At 42.3% G+C, this 21449-nt stretch overlaps 1 protein-coding gene across 1 annotated transcript in view; it reads left to right on the forward strand.

Moving 5' to 3' along the window:
* The window catches only part of LOC311121969 (mastermind-like protein 2), a 120317-nt gene extending 102735 nt beyond the window's left edge, over positions 1-17582 (forward strand). The window contains exons 3-5 of the mRNA XM_084196399.1: positions 13630-13815; positions 14641-14746; positions 14958-17582. Coding sequence (XP_084052525.1) covers positions 13630-13815; positions 14641-14746; positions 14958-15934 — 1269 coding nt within the window. The 3' untranslated portion in view covers positions 15935-17582. The remainder of the gene's footprint in view (positions 1-13629; positions 13816-14640; positions 14747-14957) is intronic.
* Positions 17583-21449: the final 3867 nt, after the last annotated feature.

The following is a 21449-nucleotide window of genomic DNA, read 5'->3' on the forward strand; positions in this document are numbered from 1 at the left end:
AACCAGAGAGAGAGGGACAGGCTGTGTGAAGGGAGTGTTCTAACCAGAGAGAGAGGGACAGGCTGTGTGAAGGGAGTGTTCTAACCATAGAGAGAGGGACAGGCTGTGTGAAGGGAGTGTTCTAACCATAGAGAGAGGGTCAGGCTGTGTGAAGGGAGTGTTCTAACCATAGAGAGAGGGACAGGCTGTGTGAAGGGAGTGTTCTAACCAGAGAGAGAGGGACAGGCTGTGTGAAGGGAGTGTTCTAACCATAGAGAGAGAGGGACAGGCTGTGTGAAGGGAGTGTTCTAACCAGAGAGAGAGGGACAGGCTGTGTGAAGGGAGTGTTCTAACCATAGAGAGAGGGACAGGCTGTGTGAAGGGAGTGTTCTAACCATAGAGAGAGAGGGACAGGCTGTGTGAAGGGAGTGTTCTAACCAGAGAGAGAGGGACAGGCTGTGTGAAGGGAGTGTTCTAACCATAGAGAGAGAGGGACAGGCTGTGTGAAGGGAGTGTTCTAACCATAGAGAGAGGGACAGGCTGTGTGAAGGGAGTGTTCTAACCAGAGAGAGAGGGACAGGCTGTGTGAAGGGAGTGTTCTAACCATAGAGAGAGGGACAGGCTGTGTGAAGGGAGTGTTCTAACCATAGAGAGAGAGGGACAGGCTGTGTGAAGGGAGTGTTCTAACCAGAGAGAGAGGGACAGGCTGTGTGAAGGGAGTGTTTGTTTCCTGGGAAAGGGATCAGCAGCCAAGTCCAGATGCCAAGGCCGTCCCCCGGGACCAGAGTCCTGACTGCAGGCTGCCTGGGAGGAAGCAGTACTCTGAGAGAGAAGCTTAGAGAGGAGAGGGCTGGGGTAGGGGCTGAGAGAAAGAGAGAGAGAGAGTCTAGTTTAGCCCACCCCTGCTCTGTCTAGTTTAGCCTAGTTTAACTTGGCCTACCTCTGATCTGTCTTGCTTAACCTAGTCTATCTTAGCCTACCCCTGATCTGTCTTTTTTCCCACCTTTATTTAACCAGGTAAGAAGCCAGTTGAGAACAAGTTCTCATTTACAACTGCGACATGGCAACTGCGTCTAGCTTAACCAGCTTAACCTACCCCTGCTCTGTCTAGCTTAACCAGCTTCACCTACCCCTGATCTGTCTAGCTTAACCAGCTTAACCTACCCCTGATCTGTCTAGCTTAACCAGCTTAACCTACCCCTGATCTGTCTAGCTTAACCAGCTTAACCTACCCCTGCTCTGTCTAGCTTAACCTACCCCTGATCTGTCTAGCTTAACCTACCCCTGATCTGTCTAGCTTAGCGCTGACTACCCCTGCTCTGTCTAGCTTAGCGCTGACTACCCCTGCTCTGTCTAGCTTAGCGCTGACTAGCCCCGCAGCAGTACAGGAGGCTAGATCATCACGCCGCCACTCCTTCTCCCGCTCCTTCCGAAGGCCAGAGAGAGCTGGACTGGAGCCACATGTGATATTATTCATTTAGCTTGTGAAGAAATGAGAGGAGAGAAAGAGAAGAGCGAGATGGGAAAAAAAAGCTTAATGACACGTCAGGATGACAAACAGAGGACATGTTAACAAAACACTCCTTACTAGGTTGTTCTTCCTACAAAGACTGGGGTCGGCTTTCTGCACCGCGGCCAGCGGGAGCAATGGCCTCCTTTCCTAGGTAATTTGAAGACATTCTCTGTGTGTGTGTGTGTGTGTGTGTGTGTGTGTGTGTGTGTGTGTGTGTGTGTGTGTGTGTGTGAGCGGTGGTCATAACTTCTCACGGTGCCTGGTAATTGGAGGCAGTGAACCACAGAGAGCAGAGCGACTCGTTGCTTCCTCTCTCTCTCTCTCCTCAGACTGCTGTTTGAAGTCTCCTCAAGTGTGTTGAGAGAAAACGGAGAAGGAGAGAGAGAGGGGGGAGAGAGAGAGCGAGAAGGGGGGGGGGAGACAGCGAGAGGGAGAGAGAAAGTATTTAGATGATGTTGTAGTAGTATTTAGATGATGTTGCAATTGTATTTAGATGATTTAGATTATGTTGCAGTAGTATTTAGTAGTATGTAGAAGATTTAGAGGATGTTGCAGTAGTCTTTAGGAGTATTTAGATTATTTAGATTATGTTACAGTAGTATTTAACTTAGGGCTGTCTCCGACAAAAACAAATCTTGGTCGATCGAAAGTCGTCTGTTCTTTCAACCAACCGATTGGTTGACATTTCGAAACATGTATTTTTCCATATATAGACACACTATGTGTTTTAACAAAATCAACTATATACAGTGCATTCGGAAAGTATTCAGACCCCTTGACTTTTTCCAAATTCTTTTGTTACGTTACTGCCTTATTATAAAATTGATTAAATTACATTTTTTCATCATCAATCTACACACAATACCCTATAATGACAAAACGAAAACAGGTTTTTAGAAATGTTTGCTTTCCGAATGCACTGTACATTGAGCTTGTCTGATGCTTTAAGTTTAGGGTTTGATAAAATAAGACAAATGTCTCAAGAGGGCGCCAGAGATCTAGATAACCAGAATAAAAAAAAACTAACCTGACCCAACTATTCTCCTCCTGCTCCTGCTGGCTTTCACAGATTCTGCCGTTACTCTCCTGAAGTGGCCGGTAATAGGCTACACGAGGAGTCGGCAACCTTTCTCATGTGGAATGCCAATTTATCTTACCATTTCTACCGATCTGCGTGCCAGTTATGGTTTTCATATGAAAATGTTCCTGAAACAGTTTAATTTAATTAATAGTAACGTCTTCATATCTCAAAATCATTGTCATATAGTTAATCAAAATTCGATCCAAATCTGAATGAAAATGATACAAACCTAAAAAGTAACTTTTATTGCCATTGCCAAACTATGTTAAAAAAAATAGCCTCCATAAAGCCAACAAAAACATTGCAGCCTGCAAGTAGAAAATATCCTGATAAAAATAAATATCCTATAAATCACATTGTCTACACATGGCCTGGCCTGTCTGCAACGAACTTGAAACATTGTATCAACTATTAACTTGGGTCAAGCCTGAAGCTTGCACTAGCAAACTTGCAACATTGTATAAAATATTATGGGCCCTCAGAGTTTCCTGCATCAGTGAGCTTGGGACAGACACAGCTTAACAAGCAGTACTTGACTTGGGCAGGAGCTCACCGGAGCTGAGTACCGGCACCTCAGATCTTCTACTGCTTGAGCTCCTGTTCCTCTTATAGAATATTAGCTCAACAGTATTGTGGAGCTCCTGCACCTAAATATAAACAGTACCAGCACCCAAAATGAGTATTGGAACCTATTTCAGTCCAAGTCAAGCACTGATAAGAAGTAATCAGGTAGGCCTATTTTCTGACATTTCCACTGGATCAGAGCATGACATTTTCCCCTTTCATGCTGAGTGGTTATCGAAAGGGAGAGAGCTGGAAAGATTTTTCAAATACATTGAGGAACTATTGTAATTCTCAATGGACGTAAAAACAGACTTTGTTTGCTTGCTGTTTGAGGTGAAGAAAACATTACTTTGAGAAGCTCCACAGGTCATTAGTGGTGGTGCGTTAAGCCAATCAGAAATACTATCAGATCCCCAAATGGGCACATCTATATGTCTGCACAGGTCAGGTAGCCTATGGGCCCACTTCTATGAGAACGGGAAGACTGGAATAATAATATTGAATGCAATAAAATAAATTACCGTGACCGAAGTAACAAACATTGCAGATTAGAAATGATAGGAATTAACGGTAAATGTACTACTGGTGATATACAGTATGTAATGGGGAATTGATATACACTAACAATCAAATGCATAGGTACAGCGAATCCCCTTATTGTATGGGACACCTTTAAATGTGCCTTTAGAGGCCATGCAATTCAGTACTCATCTCGAAAACAAAAGCAATTTAGGTTAAAAGAGTTTATACTAAGAAAGGAAATAGAAAGTCTAACAGAACAGATAGATGGCAATAAAAACTGTAACATAGAGGCTCAGAATAAATTAGAGGAAAAACAAAAAGAAATGGAAAAACTTATTCAAGAAAGATCAAGTGTAATATATTATAAAAATAAAGCAAACTGGATGGAATATGGGGAAAAATGCACAAAATTCTTTTTTAATCTTCAACATAGGAATGCTACCAAAAAGAACTTAATGAAACTGGTTACAATTGACGGAGTCACCCATAATTCACCTAATGATATTTTGAAGGAAGAAACAAAGTATTTTAAGCATATGTTTTCTTTTCAGTCGCCTCCATCTCCTCTAACTGAAGCTAATTGTAGAGATTTTTTTTCTATTGATAATGTCAAATTAACAGCCACACAGAAAGACTCATGTGAAGGTGAAATTACAGAGGAGGAACTTCTGGATGCAATTAAAGACTTTAAGTCCGGGAAAACTCCAGGGTTGGATGGCATACCAATCGAGGTATACCAAACCTTTTTTGATATACTAAGAGGACCGTTATTAGCATGTTTTAACCACTCCTATGTAAATGGTAGATTATCTGACACTCAAGAAGAGGGTCTGATCTCATTATTACTGAAACAGGATACAAGTGGAAAATATAAAGATCCAGTCCATTTACAAAATTGGAGGCCCCTTACACTTCAGTGTTGTGATGCAAAAATCCTAGCAAAATGTATAGCGCATAGAATTAAAAAGGTATTGTCGGATATTATTCATTCTAATCAGACAGGTTTTTTACATGGAAGATACATTGGAGATAATATAAGGCAAGTATTGGAAACAATAGAACACTATGGAAAATATGGGAAACCAGGCCTGCTATTCATAGCAGACTTCGAAAAGGCATTTGATAAAGTTCGACTGGAATTTATATATAAATGCCTGGAGCATTTCAATTTTGGAGAATCTCTTATAAAATGGGTCAAAATCATGTATAGTAACCCTAGGTGTAAAATAGTAAATAATGGCTATTTCTCAGAAAGTTTTAAACTATCAAGAGGAGTGAAACAAGGTTGTCCACTATCGGCATATCTATTTATTGTGGCCATCGAGATGTTAGCTATTAAAATCAGATCCAATAATAATATCAGGGGATTAGAAATACAGGGCTTAAAAACAAAGGTGTCATTGTACGCAGATGATTCATGTTTTCTTTTAGATCCACAACTAGAATCCCTCCACAGCCTCATAGAGGATCTAGATACATTTTCTAACCTCTCTGGATTAAAACCAAATTATGACAAATGTACTATATTACGTATTGGATCACTAAAAAATACAATTTTTACATTACCATGTAGTTTACCAATAAAATGGTCTGATGGTGATGTGGATATACTCGGAATACATATCCCAAAGGAAATAAATGATCTCACTTCAATAAATTTTAATAGAAAGTTAGCAAAAATAGATAAGATCTTACTACCATGGAAAGGAAAATACCTGTCAATTTGTGGAAAAATCACCCTGATTAACTCTTTAGTATTATCCCAGTTTACCTATTTGCTTATGGTCTTGCCTACGCCTAGTAAACAGTTTTTTAAATTATATGAGAAAAAAATATTCAATTTTATTTGGAATGGCAAGCCAGACAAAATTAAAAGAGCATATTTATATAATGAATATGAATTCGGAGGACAGAAATTATTAAATATTAAAGCATTAGACCTATCACTAAAAGCTTCAGTCATACAAAAGTTATACTTAAATCCGAACTGGTTCTCAAGCAAATTAGTAAGATTGTCTCACCCACTGTTCAAGAAAGGCCTTTTTCCCTTTATTCAGATTACAACCTCTCACTTTCAGTTATTTGAAAAGGAAATAATCTCCCAAATGTCACTATTTCTAAAACAAGCCATAGAAAGTTGGTTGCAATTTCAATTTAATCCTCCAGAAACGACAGAACAAATAATGCAACAAATATTGTGGTTAAATTCAAATATACTAATTGACAAAAAACCTTTATTTTTTGACAGAATGTTTAAAAAAGGTATAGTCTTCGTAAATGATATCATCGGTAGGACTGGTGGAGTTATGTCGCACATGCAGCTAACAAAAACATATGGAAATGTCTGCTCTACCCAAAATTACAACCAAATAATTGCAGCCTTACCGCAAAAGTGGAAGAGGAAAGTTGAAGGGGGAGAAAGTAAGGAACTTGTCTGTCGGCCTTGCATTAAAGAACATAATTGGTTAAGGAAAACTGTGATAAATAAAAAAGTATATCAGTTTCACTTAAGGACCAAAGGATTGACAGCCGTCCCATATAGATTGCAAAATAGTTGGGAAGAGATCTTTGACGTACCGATCCCATGGCATAGTGTTTATGAACTGACACGCAAAACGACACCGGATTCAAAAATTAGAATCTTTCAATTTAAATTATTATATAAAATTCTTGCTACCAATAGAATGTTATTTATATGGGGGATACAATCTTCCCAGCTCTGCAGATTTTGCTGTGAAGAGATAGAATCATTAGATCATTTGTTTTGGTTCTGTCCATTTGTAGCTTATTTTTGGACACAGGTCCAGGAATGGCTAAAGGATTGCAATATTTACCTGGAACTAACCTTGCAGATAGCATTACTGGGTGATCTGAAAAGTCATAGTCAATCAATCAATAATATAATAATACTTTTAGCAAATTTTTTTATTTTTAATTCACAATCTGTAGAAGCAATGAGAATAGAAAGGTTCAGAACTTTTGTAAAACATCACAGTATGGTTGAAATATATATGGCAAATAGAAATCCTATATGGATGGTGTTAAGAGATAGATGGGAGGTATTGAATAGAGTTGAAGGATGGGACTAATAACAAATAACAACAAATAATAACAAAGATAGCTAATAATGTAAGCATACTGTGTCCATAATAAGTATATAGGTTGTATGTTGGGAGCTTTTGGGAAAGAGCACAGTTAGAAAGATATGGCATTTAGAAGCAAACCGGATGGACATCATGAACATGATCGGAGAGGTTTATAGTAGAAGAAGTTCAGGAGCAAAAAAATAAATAAATAAATATATATATATATATATATATATATATATATATATGGATATAGAATTATTGTAAAATTAACTCTGTCCATAAGGTGTAGATAGTAAGTATAGACTGGAAGTAGAGGCCTGGGCGTTGTTGTTCACTAATTTACTCCAAGTAGGGAAAGGATGGTGGGGTTGAAAAGTAATAAAGGGGAATATATATAAAAAATAAAAAAAAACATGGGGGATTGGAAGTGATGCAGACAATTACATTGATAGAAGATACAATCTATCTGCAATATTAAGCTGATCCATCCCCCCCAAAAAAAAAATAATATATATATATATATATATATATATATATATATATATATATATAAAAAAAAAAAATAAAAAAAAATCAAATGCAAACGATTCACACAATGAAGTTATGAAACAATGAATTTGCTCAAATTGGCAGGAGAGAGCACATTCTGGAGAGTGAAGTGCATTGTGCATCTGGGTCAATCCGACATCTGCATTGGTCATGCAGCATTTACGGTGATGTGGCCTCAGCAGAAGTCAGGGCATTCATACTTATTGCGCATCGCGGAGCAGTGCAGAGCTGTTGTCAAAGAAGTGAGTTTGTGTTTATACAGGATGTACCGCCCCCACCTACCGTCAACCAATCATATCAATGCGGAGCTATAAAGAGCCCTCCGCATTGTTACAACATTTGGGAGGGGCATGGCGATGAGGTAGGGAGCTCGGTTGGGCCTCTGCATGCCTCTGGAGGCTTAGACCACATGAGTCTAGCTGGTTGAGAGAATGTCAAGAGTGTGCAAAGCTGTCATCAAGGCAAAGGGTGGCTACTTTGAAGAATCTCAAATATAAAATATATTTTGATTTGTTTAACACTTTTATGGCTACTACATGATTCCATATGTGTTATTTCATAGTTTTGATGTCTTCACTATTATTCTACAATGTAGAAAATAGTAAAAATAAAGAAAAACCCTGGAATGAGTAGGTGTGTCCAAACTTTTGACTGGTACTGTAAATATATATGTATATTTGTTACTGCTCGACTAAAATAATCTTGGTCGATCAACAGCATAACGACCAAACAATTGACCAGTCGACTAATTGCAGTCAGCCCTAATTTAGATTATGTTGCAGTAGTATTTAGTAGTATTTAGATGATGTTGCAATAGTATTTAGATTTAGATTATGTTGCAGTAGTATTTAGATGATGTTACAGTAGTATTTACCTGTATTTAGATTATTTAGATGATGTTGCAGTAGTATTTAGTAGTATTTAGATGATGTTGCAGTAGTATTTAGTTGTTTTTAGATTATGTTGCAGTAGTATTTAGTAGTATTTAGATTATTTAGATGATGTTGCAGTAGTATTTAGTTGTATTTAGATTATTTAGATGATGTTGCAGTGGTATGTATTAGTATTTATTAGTATTTAGATGAAGTTGCAGTAATATTTAGTTGTATGTTGATGTTGCAGTAGTATTTTGTTGTATTTAGATGATTTTGAAGTAGTATTTTGTTGTATTTAGATGATTTAGATGATGTTGCTGTAGTATTTAGTAGTATTTAGTAGTATATAGATGTTGCAGTAGAATTTAGCAGTATTTAGATAATTTAGATGTTGCAGTAGTATTTAGTTGTATTTAGATTATTTAGATGATGTTGCAGTAGTCTAAGGCACTGCATCGCAGTGCCCCATGGGTCTCCCGAGTGGCGCAGTGGTCTAAGGCACTGCAACTCAGTGCTAGCTGTGTCACTAGAGATCCTGGTTCGTATCCAGGCTCCGTCGTAGCCGGCCGCGACTGGGAGACCCATGGGCGGCGCACAATTGGCCCAGCGTCGTCCAGGGTATGGGAGGGAATGGCCAGCAGGGATGTAGCTCAGTTGGTAGAGCATGGCGTTTGCAATGCCAGGGTTGTGGGTTCGATTCCCACGGGGGGGGGCAGTATGAAAACAAAAAACAAAAAAAACATAAGAAATAATATAATAAATAAATAATAATGTATGCACTCACTACCTGTAAGTCGCTCTGGATAAGAGCGTCTGCTAAATGACTAAAATGTATTTATTAATATTTAGATGATGTTGCAGTAATATTTAGTAGTATTTTGATTATTTAGATGAGGTTGCAGTAGTATTTAGTAGTATTTATATGATGTTGCAGTAGTTTTTAGTAGTATTTTGATTATTTAGATGATGTTGCAGTAGTATTTAGTTGTATTTAGTAGTATATAGATTACGTTGCAGTAGTATTTAGTAGTATTTAGATCATTTAGATGATGTTCCAGTAGTATTTAGTAGTATATAGATTATGTTACAGTAGTATTTAGTTGTATGTAGATGATGTTGCAGTAGTATTTAGATGATTTTAATGATTTAGCAGTAGTATTTAGGGCAAATGTCAACACCTGTGACACGGCTTCTCTGCCTCTATTTATGTATGTGTCTGTGACTTTATTGCCATCTGTGCTTTTGTACCTCATCACTGAGAAATCTGATGAGGTACATGAGGTACATGAGGTACATCAGATTTCCTCTCAGGATTTTGTTTGTCCATCTCAGAGGCAGTCGGTCCCAGACATTCACCTTGACTTATTTTCTCTACAGTTCCCTTTCACCACACTTTCAAGTTCATCATCATTTATTTCATCTGTAGCCTAATAAACTGCATGGTTTCCCGAGTTGTAGTGGGAGCACCACACAACATATCATCGCGTGACTCCAAGTTGACTTCGATATGATGGTTATTATATCAATATTTGCACATTAAAGTGTTTCCACTGCCATTTCAAGCATAATACATTTTACAGACACAAAAAAGATCCCACCTTTTCTAGCGTTTTTGGGTTTGTCGACATTTGGAAAGTTTACCGACAAATGTTCTGTTTCCATCAGGCCTTTTTTTTTTCCCAACATGCACTTTGCTCCCATAAAACGTTTGGATGGAAACCTGTTTAGTGAAACCCTTCTGAGTGTGTCCCAAATGGCAGCCTAGTACACTATATACTAGTACACTATATAGAGACTTTTAACCAGAAGAAGAAAGGGTAAAGATTAGGGAATAGGGAATAGGGCACAACATTAGGCTTCTGACGTACGGAAAGTATTCAGACCCCTTGACTTTTTCCACATTTTGAAATGCCTTATTCTAAAATGTATTAAATAGTTTTTTCCCCTCATCAATCTGCACACAATACCCCATAATAACAAAGCAAAAACCTGAAGGAGCTTTGACAACGACTACAGCCTCGAGTCTTCTTGGGTATGACGCTACAAGCTTGGCACACCTGTATTTGGGGATTTTCTCCCATTCTTCTCTGCAGATCCTCTCAACCTCTGTCAGGTTGGATGGGGAGCGTCACTGCACAGCTATTTTCTGGTCTCTCCAGAGATGTTAGATCGGGTTGAAGTCCGGGCTCTGGCTGGGCCACTCAAGGACATTCAGAGACTTGTCTCGAAGCCACTCCTGCGTTGTCTTGGCTGTGTGCTTAGTGTCATTGTCTTGTTGGAAGGTGAACCTTTGCCTCAGTCTGAGGTCCTGAGCGCTCTGGAGCAGGTTTTCATTAAGGATCTCTCTGTACTTTGCTCCTTTCATCTTTGCCTCGATCCTGACTAGTCTCCCAGTCCCAGCCGCTGAAAAACATCCCCACAGCATGATGCTGCCACCACCATGCTTCACCCTAGGGATGGTGCCAGGTTTCCTCCAGACGTGACGCTTGGCATTCAGGCCAAAGAGTTCAATCTTGGTTTCATCAGACCAGAGAATCTTGTTTCTCATGGTCTGAGAGTCCTTTAGATGCCTTTTGGCAAACTCCAAGTGGGCTGTCATGTGCCTTTTACTGAGGAGTGGCTTCCGTCTGGCGACTCCACCATAAAGTCCTGATTGGTGGAGTGCTGCAGAGATGGTTGTCCTTCTGGAAGGTTCTCCCATCTCCACAGAGGAACTCTAGAGCTCTGTCAGAGTGACCATCGGGTTCTTGGTCACCTCCCTGACCAAGGCCCTTCTCCCCCGATTGCTCAGTTTGGCCGGGTGGCCACTGTGTTCTTGGGGACCTTCAATGCTGCAGACATTTATTGGTACCCTTCCCCACATCTGTGCCTCGACACAATCCTGTCTCGGAGCTCTAAGGACAATTCCTTCGACCTCATGGCTTGGTTTTTGCTCTGACATGCACTGTCAACTGTGGGACCTTTTATAGACAGGTGTGTGCCTTTCCAAATCATGTCCAATCAATTGAATTTACCACAGGTGGACTCCAATCAAGTTGTAGAAACATCTCAAGGATGATCAATGGAAAGAGGATGCTCCTGAGCTCAATTTCGAGTCTCATTGCAAAGGGTCTGAATACTTATGTAAATAAGGTATTTCTGTTTTTTATTAGTAATACATTTGCTAAAATTTCTAAAAACCTGTTTTCGCTTCGTCATTATGGGGTATTGTGTGTAGATTGCCAAGGATTTGTATTTATTTAATCCATTTTAGAATAAGGCTGTAATGTAACAAAATGTGGAAACAGTCAAGGGGTCTGAATACTTTCCGAAGGCACTGTATGTAAATAAAAAATATATAATTCACATCAAAGTAAGCAGGTTGATCAAAAACGAATTGTTTTTACTATTACTGTAGTTCTAATTCTATACCTAAATTACCAGTGAAAAACGTCAATACTGCCTGAAGACAAGGTACTCAATACTGCCTGAAGACAAGGTACTCAATACTGCCTGAAGACAAGGTACTCAATACTGCCTGAAGACATAATGTTAATGTTAACATCAATGACTCGGTGAGCTGTAGGTTATAATGTTAACATCAATGACTCTGTGAGCTATAGGTTATAATGTTAACATCAATGACTCTGTGAGCTATAGGTTATAATGTTAACATCAATTACTCTGTGAGCTATAGGTTATCATGTTAACATCAATGACTCTGTGAGCTATAGGTTATCATGTTAACATCAATGACTCTGTGAGCTATAGGTTATCATGTTAACATCAATGACTCTGTGAGCTATAGGTTATAATGTTAACATCAATGACTCTGTGAGCTATAGGTTATCATGTTAACATCAATGACTCTGTGAGCTATAGGTTATAATGTAAACATCAATGACTCTGTGAGCTATAGGTTATCCTGTAAACATCAATGACTCGGTGAGCTATAGGTTATCATGTTAACATCAATGACTCTGTGAGCTATAGGTTATCATGTTAACATCAATGACTCGGTGAGCTATAGGTTATCATGTAAACAATACTGCCTGGCCACAGGCTGTGAGGTACTGAAGAAAGAAGGCAAACCAAGCACTTGGAGGAACCTAATAAAATGGAAGTATGTCTCTGTAGTTTACACTCCATCTCCAATAGAATTAGTGCTGAAATAAACAGTTCCTTTAAAGCTATTAACAGGTCTGCTAAGGCTCTCATCCTAATGTGCACCTGGTAGCAGAAATGGGCACATACAGGCAGATGCCCCCTTGCCAAAAAAACAACACAACAAAACACACCACAACAACAAAACACAACAACACACCACAACAGCAAAACACAACAACACACCACAACAACAAAACACAACAACACACCACAACAACAAAACACAACAACACACCACAGCACAACACACGACAACATAACATTATATTCCAAGTGTTTAGGAGTGTGCTTATGGAGGATCCATTTTGCCTTTTGGATCATAACGAATAAGATTACATGAACAGGGGAGACCTGATCCTAGATTCAGCACACTCTGAGATACGAAAGCCAACGGCTCCTAGATCAGTTGAGGGATTGGAACGTAGAAGGTATCCATGGTGCAGGGCTATAAGAACTGATCGGGAATAACATATATTTATTATATATAATACGTATTTATATATTGGAATAAGAACTGATCGGGGGATCAGTGGATTGGGACGCAGACAGTGCTTGTTATAGGGAGGTAGGCTGTAGTTATGGTGAAGATCTAGGATCAGTTTAGCCTTTTAGATCATAATTAATAAGATAACATGGACAGGGAGGAACCTGATCCTAGATAAAAACAGCTAGATCAGTGTGTTGGGTAAAGGAGCAGTGCTTGTTAAAGGGAGGTAAGCGGTAGTAGTCATGTTGCAGCAGGGAGGGTAGAAGCTGAAACTCCCCAGTCGGCACACAGTTCAGTTCCCGCTGTCTCAGGGATTATTTCCATCCTCGTCAGAACCATTTGTCAAGGGAACAGCTTTTGCCTTGAGGAGGACTAGCCTCCCCGTGCCTCCCCCTTAAAGAAGCCTCTCTCCCCCTGAAAGAAGCCTTTCTCCTCTGTCTCTCCCCCTCCCAAAGAAGCCTCTCCAAGTCTGTTGTGTTGCTGCTTCAGGGGGAGTGGCCGAGAGGTGGTGTCATTTTCACACCAGAGCCTTGTGGTTTGTTATGGAGGTTTGCCCCCTAGTGGCATATTTGTGGTATTGTAATGTTTTGACGTGAGATACGCTTCCAAGTAGGCTACTAAACCAATGCAATGATCAGAGATACTCCGATACCGAGGTATTATTCAAGTAAATTAAAACAGTGAAATTGAACTTGCAACTGGTTTCAGATCCCATGTACTGCGATCTCCTGCTGTTGTGCCCTTGACCAAGGCACTTATGTTGAAATGTGCTTTGCTTGTAATAAAATAACCCCATATTTCCCTCTCCTTTCCTCTCTAACCAGATGCCCCCTGGGCCTCGTCTGCCTACCAACGGCAGCCTAGTGGGAATGTCAGCCCAGCCCCAGTCCCAGGCCAACCAACGTCCCCCTGTCCCTGGATCCAACACCCAGCAGAAACCCCCAGGGCCAGGGAAGACCCAGGTCATGCAGAGACAACTATCCCAGCAGCAGCACATAATCAATGACTCGGTGAGCTATAGGTTATCATGTTAACATCAATGACTCGGTGAGCTATAGGTTATCATGTTAACATCAATGACTCGGTGAGCTATAGGTTATCATGTTAACATCAATGACTCGGTGAGCTATAGGTTATAATGTTAACATCAATGACTCGGTGAGCTATAGGTTATCATGTTAACATCAATGACTCGGTGAGCTATAGGTTATAATGTTAACATCAATGACTCGGTGAGCTATAGGTTATAATGTTAACATCAATGACTCGGTGAGCTATAGGTTATCATGTTAACATCAATGACTCGGTGAGCTATAGGTTATAATGTTAACATCAATGACTCGGTGAGCTATAGGTTATAATGTTAACATCAATGACTCGGTGAGCTATAGGTTATAATGTTAACATCAATGACTCGGTGAGCTATAGGTTATAATGTTAACATCAATGACTTGGTGAGCTATAGGTTATCATGTTAACATCAATGACTCGGTGAGCTATAGGTTATAATGTTAACATCAATGACTCGGTGAGCTATAGGTTATAATGTTAACATCAATGACTCGGTGAGCTATAGGTTATAATGTTAACATCAATGACTTGGTGAGCTATAGGTTATCATGTTAACATCAATGACTCTGTGAGCTACATATTATATGTTTGTATGTAATCACCAGATATTCAGCTAAAACACGACTTACAAAATGTTTGACTTTGGGAACACTTCCAGCTCCCACACGTTCCCTTTCAATCCCATCCCTGATCATCTCATGTTGTATTTGAACATGTATACAAAAGTCATTGCTGTTTCATTAACTCCTTCTGTTGTGTTTCAGGACAAAAGCAGTAGTAACCAGGATCCGTTTAACCGTCATCTAACCAGACCACCACCAGATTACAAACAGCCCAGAGGAATGATCCAACCGACAGGCCTTTTCACAGGTACATCATTCATTTGAATCATTCATCATTCATTGCTTCCAAGTACGAGAAAAACAGTATTGGTTCTTATTGGTCCTTGATTTTCCATCAGGCTTGTTTGTGTCTGTATGGGCCAGAGAAATGGAAAGAAGATAATTGAGTATGTCTGTTATTCAGTTGTCATAACAATCTATTACAACAGTATTAACCAACTCACTCATTGTGTATTCAGGTATGAATTCCTCCCAGTCGTTGTCGACCAACGGGCCTGACCAGATTGACCTTCCGTCCATGTCCTGCCACATGCCCAGCGGCCCGGGATCCAAGATGACCCCTCCTCCCACGGACTGGAGGTTTGGAAGCGGCCCCCACCCTCACCAGCTCCAACAGCACAACAACCAGACCAAGATGGGACTAGGAGTCGGAGGAGGACTCAACCAAAACAAATCCAGGTTCCCTGGTCCTCCCAACGGCCAGGGTAATGGGTTTGAGGTGGGTGGTCTTACCAGCGTACAACATCCCACAAGGACATCAGTAGGCCAGCAGGGTGGAGGGATGCCCAGCCAGGGGCAGGGTCAGGGGCTGGGGGGTGTAATGGGCTGGCCTCCTGGAGCTAAACCACCCATCATGGGCCCTGGGCCTGGGTCTCTTGGGGTGAGGCGGCTCCCGAACTCGCTCCAACCCCAGGGGGGCCAGTCCCGGTCTCAGCTCGACATGTCCAGCCACCAGTACTCTCTTGGCCCCCGGCACATAGGCCCCGGCCCACCCAACCAGGTGGCACCAGACATTGGCATGCTGCCTCCGAACCCAGCCCTCCGCAGCTCCACCACCAACCCCAGACCCAGTCAACCCATGATGCCTCCTCTGCCGGGGCTACCAAGCCTCAACCAGGCTTCTCCGGAGCAGAGGGTCCCCGCTGGGGGCAGCACCATCGGGGTCTTCCCACCACATAACCACAACCCTGGGGGCAGCACCATTGGGGTCTTCCCGCCACATAACCACAACCCTGGGGGAAGTTACCAGACCCAGAACCAGAACAGCCGGGCTGTTAACCGGTTGACCTTTGAATTCCTCCAGGAGGGAGACAACACCGTCCCAGGGATCAACACTGACTCAGACTTCATCGACTCGCTGCTGAAGTCCGGATCCGGCAACGACGACTGGATGAAAGACATCAACCTCGATGAGATCCTGGGCAGTCACTCATAAAGTGGGATGAAGTAGGATTGCATAAATAGGGCCCAGAGTTTTCCCCTGCAGCTTTCATGAATTGGGGTTCATTCCAGAGAGTTTTCCCCTGCAGCTTTCATGAATTGGGGTTCATTCCAGAGTTTTTCTCTTCAAGTCTCATGAATTGGGGTTCATTGCAGAGTTTTTCTCTGCAAGTCTCATGAATTGGGGTTCATTCCAGAGAGTTTTTCTCTTCAAGTCTCATGAATTGGGGTTCATTACAGAGTTTTTCTCTTCAAGTCTCATGAATTGGGGTTCATTACAGAGTTTTTCTCTTCAAATCTCATGAATTGGGGTTCATTACAGAGTTTTTCTCTTCAAGTCTCATGAATTGGGGTTCATTACAGAGTTTTTCTCTTCAAGTCTCATGAATTGGGGTTCATTACAGAGTTTTTCTCTTCAAGTCTCATGAATTTGGGTTCATTCCAGAGAGTTTTTCCATAGAAAGATTCCACAGGATTGGTGGCCAGTTTTTCCATTTAAAAATTCCATAGAATTGGGAGCGCTGGTCAGGAGTTTTTCCAGGTCAGGTGGGTCGTGTCGTGTGGAAAAACCTCCTGGCCTTAGTTATAGGCCAGCTCCTCTCTTTCTCCTGGTCAGGAAAAACTCCAGGATCCATCCTTAAATACAGATAACTGCACACGCAGAACTTTCCCCATACAGAGGCTGTGGATGGCCTTGGGTCTGTCCCAAACAGCACCCTATTCCCTTTATAGTGCACGACTTCAGGCCAGGGTCCATAGGGCTATGGAGAAAGTAGTGCACTATATAGGGAATAGGGTGCGATTTGACAGACAGCCCCATGGATGGCCATGAGTCAGAATTCACCTAAAGGGATTACATTTGCAAAGCTCTAAATCATTTTTTTAAACCCAATATATAATTTGGTATCTAATTGTACTTTTTGTGTATTCCTGTGAAGAAATATATATTATGTATAATAATATTTTAGTACTTTTTTTAAAGGTTCATGTTGTTTTCAAAGGTCTATTGAATAAGATCCTGGGAGATTCTCTGACAGCATCTTGAACTGATTCTGAATATATTCTATCAGACCTTTCTCTTTCCATAACATGGGCTTTGTCCAAAAATGGCACACTATACCCTACACAGTGCACTACATAGTCTTGACCTTGTAGTGAATAGGATGTCATTTCAGACACAGATATAGCCTGCGTTCCGAATGGCATCCTATACCCTACACAGCGCACTACTTGTGAATAGAGCCATATGGGCCCTGTACTACATGGGGAATAGGGTTCCAATCATGGTCAAGCACACTGTGAACAGGAAGTGGCTGTCATACTTCCAGACTTTGTCCCAAATCACACTGTATTCCCCTTATAGTGTACTACCACATAATGATGCTCTGGTCCAAAGTAGTGCACTATATAGGGAATAGGGTGCCATTTAGGACGTATCCCCAGACTGACCGTGGTGTTTCATGTTTCTGAACACCGTTTGTGAGCATGAGGAGGATGCTGCCTCTGCGGTCAGGTGTTTTTTACTGGTCCAATTATTATTATAACAAGCTTTTTGTCTGGGACTGTATTGGATGGCGAGCTACAAATCTTACCCATTTATTTTAGATTTTTGATCTAATATTTAATAATCTATTGGGAAAAATTATATGACAGTATAAACAATCTAATTAATAAAAATGTTTTAAATAAAGTGTGAGCCTTTGTACTTTCTGAAGCTGTTCCAGGAAAAGTGACAATCAGGATTATTTAGAGAGCTACATATTTTGTTAGATGTAGATACTAAAGCTTCCCACTGACACAGTGTGTTAATGTAGATACTAAAGCTTCCCACTGACACAGTGTGTTAATGTAGATACTATAGCTTCCCACTGACACAGTGTGTTAACGTAGATACTAAAGCTTCCCACTGACACAGTGTGTTAACGTAGATACTAAAGCTTCCCACTGACACCGTGTGTTAATGTAGATACTAAAGCTTCCCACTGACACAGTGTGTTAACGTAGATACTAAAGCTTCCCACTGACACAGTGTGTTAATGTAGATACTAAAGATTCCCACTGACACAGTGTGTTAATGTAGATACTAAAGCTTCCCACTGACACCGTGTGTTAATGTAGATACTATAGCTTCCCACTGACACAGTGTGTTAACGTAGATACTAAAGCTTCCCACTGACACAGTGTGTTAATGTAAATACTAAAGATTCCCACTGACACAGTGTGTTAATGTAGATACTAAAGCTTCCCACTGACACCGTGTGTTAATGTAGATACTAAAGCTTCCCACTGACACCGTGTGTTAATGTAGATACTAAAGCTTCCCACTGACACAGTGTGTTAATGTAGATACTAAAGCTTCCCACTGACACAGTGTGTTAACGTAGATACTAAAGCTTCCCACTGACACCGTGTGTTAATGTAGATACTAAAGATTCCCACTGACACAGTGTGTTAATGTAGATACTAAAGCTTCCCACTGACACCGTGTGTTAATGTAGATACTATAGCTTCCCACTGACACAGTGTGTTAACGTAGATACTAAAGCTTCCCACTGACACAGTGTGTTAACGTAGATACTAAAGCTTCCCACTGACACAGTGTGTTAATGTAGATACTAAAGCTTCCCACTGACACCGTGTGTTAACGTAGATACTAAAGCTTCCCACTGACACAGTGTGTTAACGTAGATACTAAAGCTTCCCACTGACACAGTGTGTTAATGTAGATACTAAAGCTTCCCACTGACACAGTGTGTTAACGTAGATACTAAAGCTTCCCACTGACACAGTGTGTTAATGTAGATACTAAAGCTTCCCACTGACACAGTGTGTTAACGTAGATACTAAAGCTTCCCACTGACACAGTGTGTTAACGTAGATACTAAAGCTTCCCACTGACACAGTGTGTTAATGTAGATACTAAAGCTTCCCACTGACACAGTGAAAAATAAGAAGCCTCCGCAGCAGTCAGAAGTTGTGGTGGATAGAAGAAAGGATTGGGAGGAGCCAAGGATCTTGACGATGCATTTATCATTTTATTTATGTAGCCCTTTCCTGCAGTCAAATGACCTAGTGGCCTCATGGGTGGTATGTTTTTTATATTTGTCATTAAATCAACAACATTTACATTTTACATTTACGTCATTTAGCAGACGCTCTTATCCAGAGCGACTTACAAATTGGTGCATTCACCTTATAGCCAGTGGGATCACCACTTTACAATGTGTATAAATTATTTTTTTTTTAAATGTATTTATTTTTTGGGGGGGGGTAAGGGGGGAAGAAGGATTACTTTATCCTATCCCAGGTATTCCTTAAAGAGGAATATATAGTACCAGTCAAAAGTTTGGACACACCTATTCATTCAAGGGTTTTTCTTTATTTTTACTATTTTCTACATTGTAGAATAATAGTGAAAACATCAAAACTATGAAATAACACATATGGTATCATGTAGTAACCAAAAAAGTGTTAAACAAATCAAAATATATTTTATATTTGAGATTCTTCAAAGTTGCATTGATGACAGCTTTGCACACTCTTGGCATTCTCTCAACCAGCTTCACCTGGAATGCTTTTCCAACAGTCTTGAAGGAGTTCCTACATATGCTGAGCACTTGTTGGCTGCTTTTTCTTCACTCTGCGGTCCAACTCATCCCAAACTGTGACACTCTGGCTCCACGGACCTTTATTCTTGAGCCAGGGTTGTTCATGTTCATTTGTTTTGGGTGTATTTCTATGTGGGGGTGTCTAGGTTGTTGTATTTCTATGTTGGGTGATTGTGCGTGTTTGTATTCATTGACTCCCAATCGGAGGTAACGAGTGTCAGCTGTTCGGCTCGTTATCTCTGATTGGGAGCCATATTTAAGATGTAGGTTTTCTGGTGTTAGTTGTGGGTTATTGTTCCAGTGTTTCCGTGTGGCTGTTTGTTTTATTCAGCATTGAACTTCACTTTCGTCTATTTTGGTTTATTGTTTTCGATCGTGGTTTCTTTATAATTAAAGTCTACGATGTTCGCTCAACACGCTGCGCTTTGGTCTCATCCTTTCGACGATCGTGACAGAATAACCCACCACAAAAGGACCAAGCAGCGCGTCCAGGAGCAAAGGGTCTGGACATGGGAGGAACGGTTGGACGGTAAAGGGTCCTGGACGTGGGAAGAAATCCTGGACGGCATGGATCGCCGTCCATGGAGCGAAACAGAGGAGAGGCGACGGAGAGAGGAGCAACGGCGTCGGCAGAGCCAACGTCGGAAGGACGAGAGGCAACCCCAATAAATTTTTTGGGGGGGGCACATGGCTTGGGCGACGGAGCAGCAGGAGGCTGCCACAAGGCAGAGTCAGAGGGCTGCCAGGTTAAGGGGGCTGACGGAGGCAGAGAAGGGAAGGATTCAGTGGGCTACCAGGTCAAGGGGGCTACTGGGTAAAGCAGGGAAGGAAGGTGTTGAGGCACGGCGTGAGGTACTGGGGTGTGTAACCAGTTCGGTCCGGCCCGTTCCTAGTCCCGAGGTGCAGCCAGTAGTGTGTGTTCCCCGTACGGTACGGCCTGTTCCGGTCCCTCGCACTAAGTGTAAGGTGCGCGTCGCCAGCCCGGTTCGGCCTGTTCCTGCCATACGCACCAAGTATGCGGTGCGCGTCGCCAGCTCAGCCCGGCCTGTTCCTACTCCACGCACCAGGGATACGGTGCGCTTCGCCAGCCCAGCCCGGCCTGTTCCTACTCCACGCACCAGGGATACGGTGCGCTTCGCCAGCCCAGCCCGGCCTGTTCCTACTCCACGCACCAGGGATACGGTGCGCTTCGCCAGCCCCGCCCGGCCTGTTCCTACTCCACGCACCAGGGATACGGTGCGCTTCACCAGCCCGGCCCGGCCTGTTCCGGCCACTCGCACCAGGGATACGGTGCGCGTCGCCAGCCCCGCCCGGCCTGTTCCTGCTCTCCGCACTAGGCGTGAGGTGAGTCCCCAGGGTCCAGCATGCCCTGTTCCAGCTCCCCGCACTAGGCGTTATGGGAGTCCCCAGGGTCCAGCATGCCCTGTTCCGACTCCCCGCACTAGCCCTGAGATGCGTGTCCTCAGCCCGGTACCTCCAGTTCCGGCACCACGCATCAGGCCTACGGTGCGTCCCCAGGGTCCAGCATGCCCTGTTGATTCTCCCCGCACTAGCCCTGAGATGCGTGTCCTCAGCCCGGTACCTCCTGTTCCGGCACCACGCACCAGTTCTACGATGCGCTTCAGACAGCCAGAGTCTGCCGTCTGCCCAACGGGGCCTGAACTGCCCGTCTGCCCAACGCCGTCTGAACTGCCCGTCTGCCCAACGGCGCCTGAACTGCCCGTCTGCCCAACGCCGTCTGAACTGTCCGTCTGCCAAGCACCGCAGGAGCTGCCCGTCGGTACTGAGCCTGCAAAGCCGCCCGTCTGCCATGAGCCTACAGAGCCGTCCGCCAGACCGGAGCCGCTAGAGCTCTCCGCCAGACAGGAGCAGCCAGAGCCTTCCGCCAGACAGGATCAGCCA

Source organism: Coregonus lavaretus (genome assembly GCF_964263955.1).
Source record: "Coregonus lavaretus genome assembly, contig: HAP1_SCAFFOLD_329, whole genome shotgun sequence".
In the NCBI taxonomy this organism is placed as follows: domain Eukaryota; kingdom Metazoa; phylum Chordata; class Actinopteri; order Salmoniformes; family Salmonidae; genus Coregonus; species Coregonus lavaretus.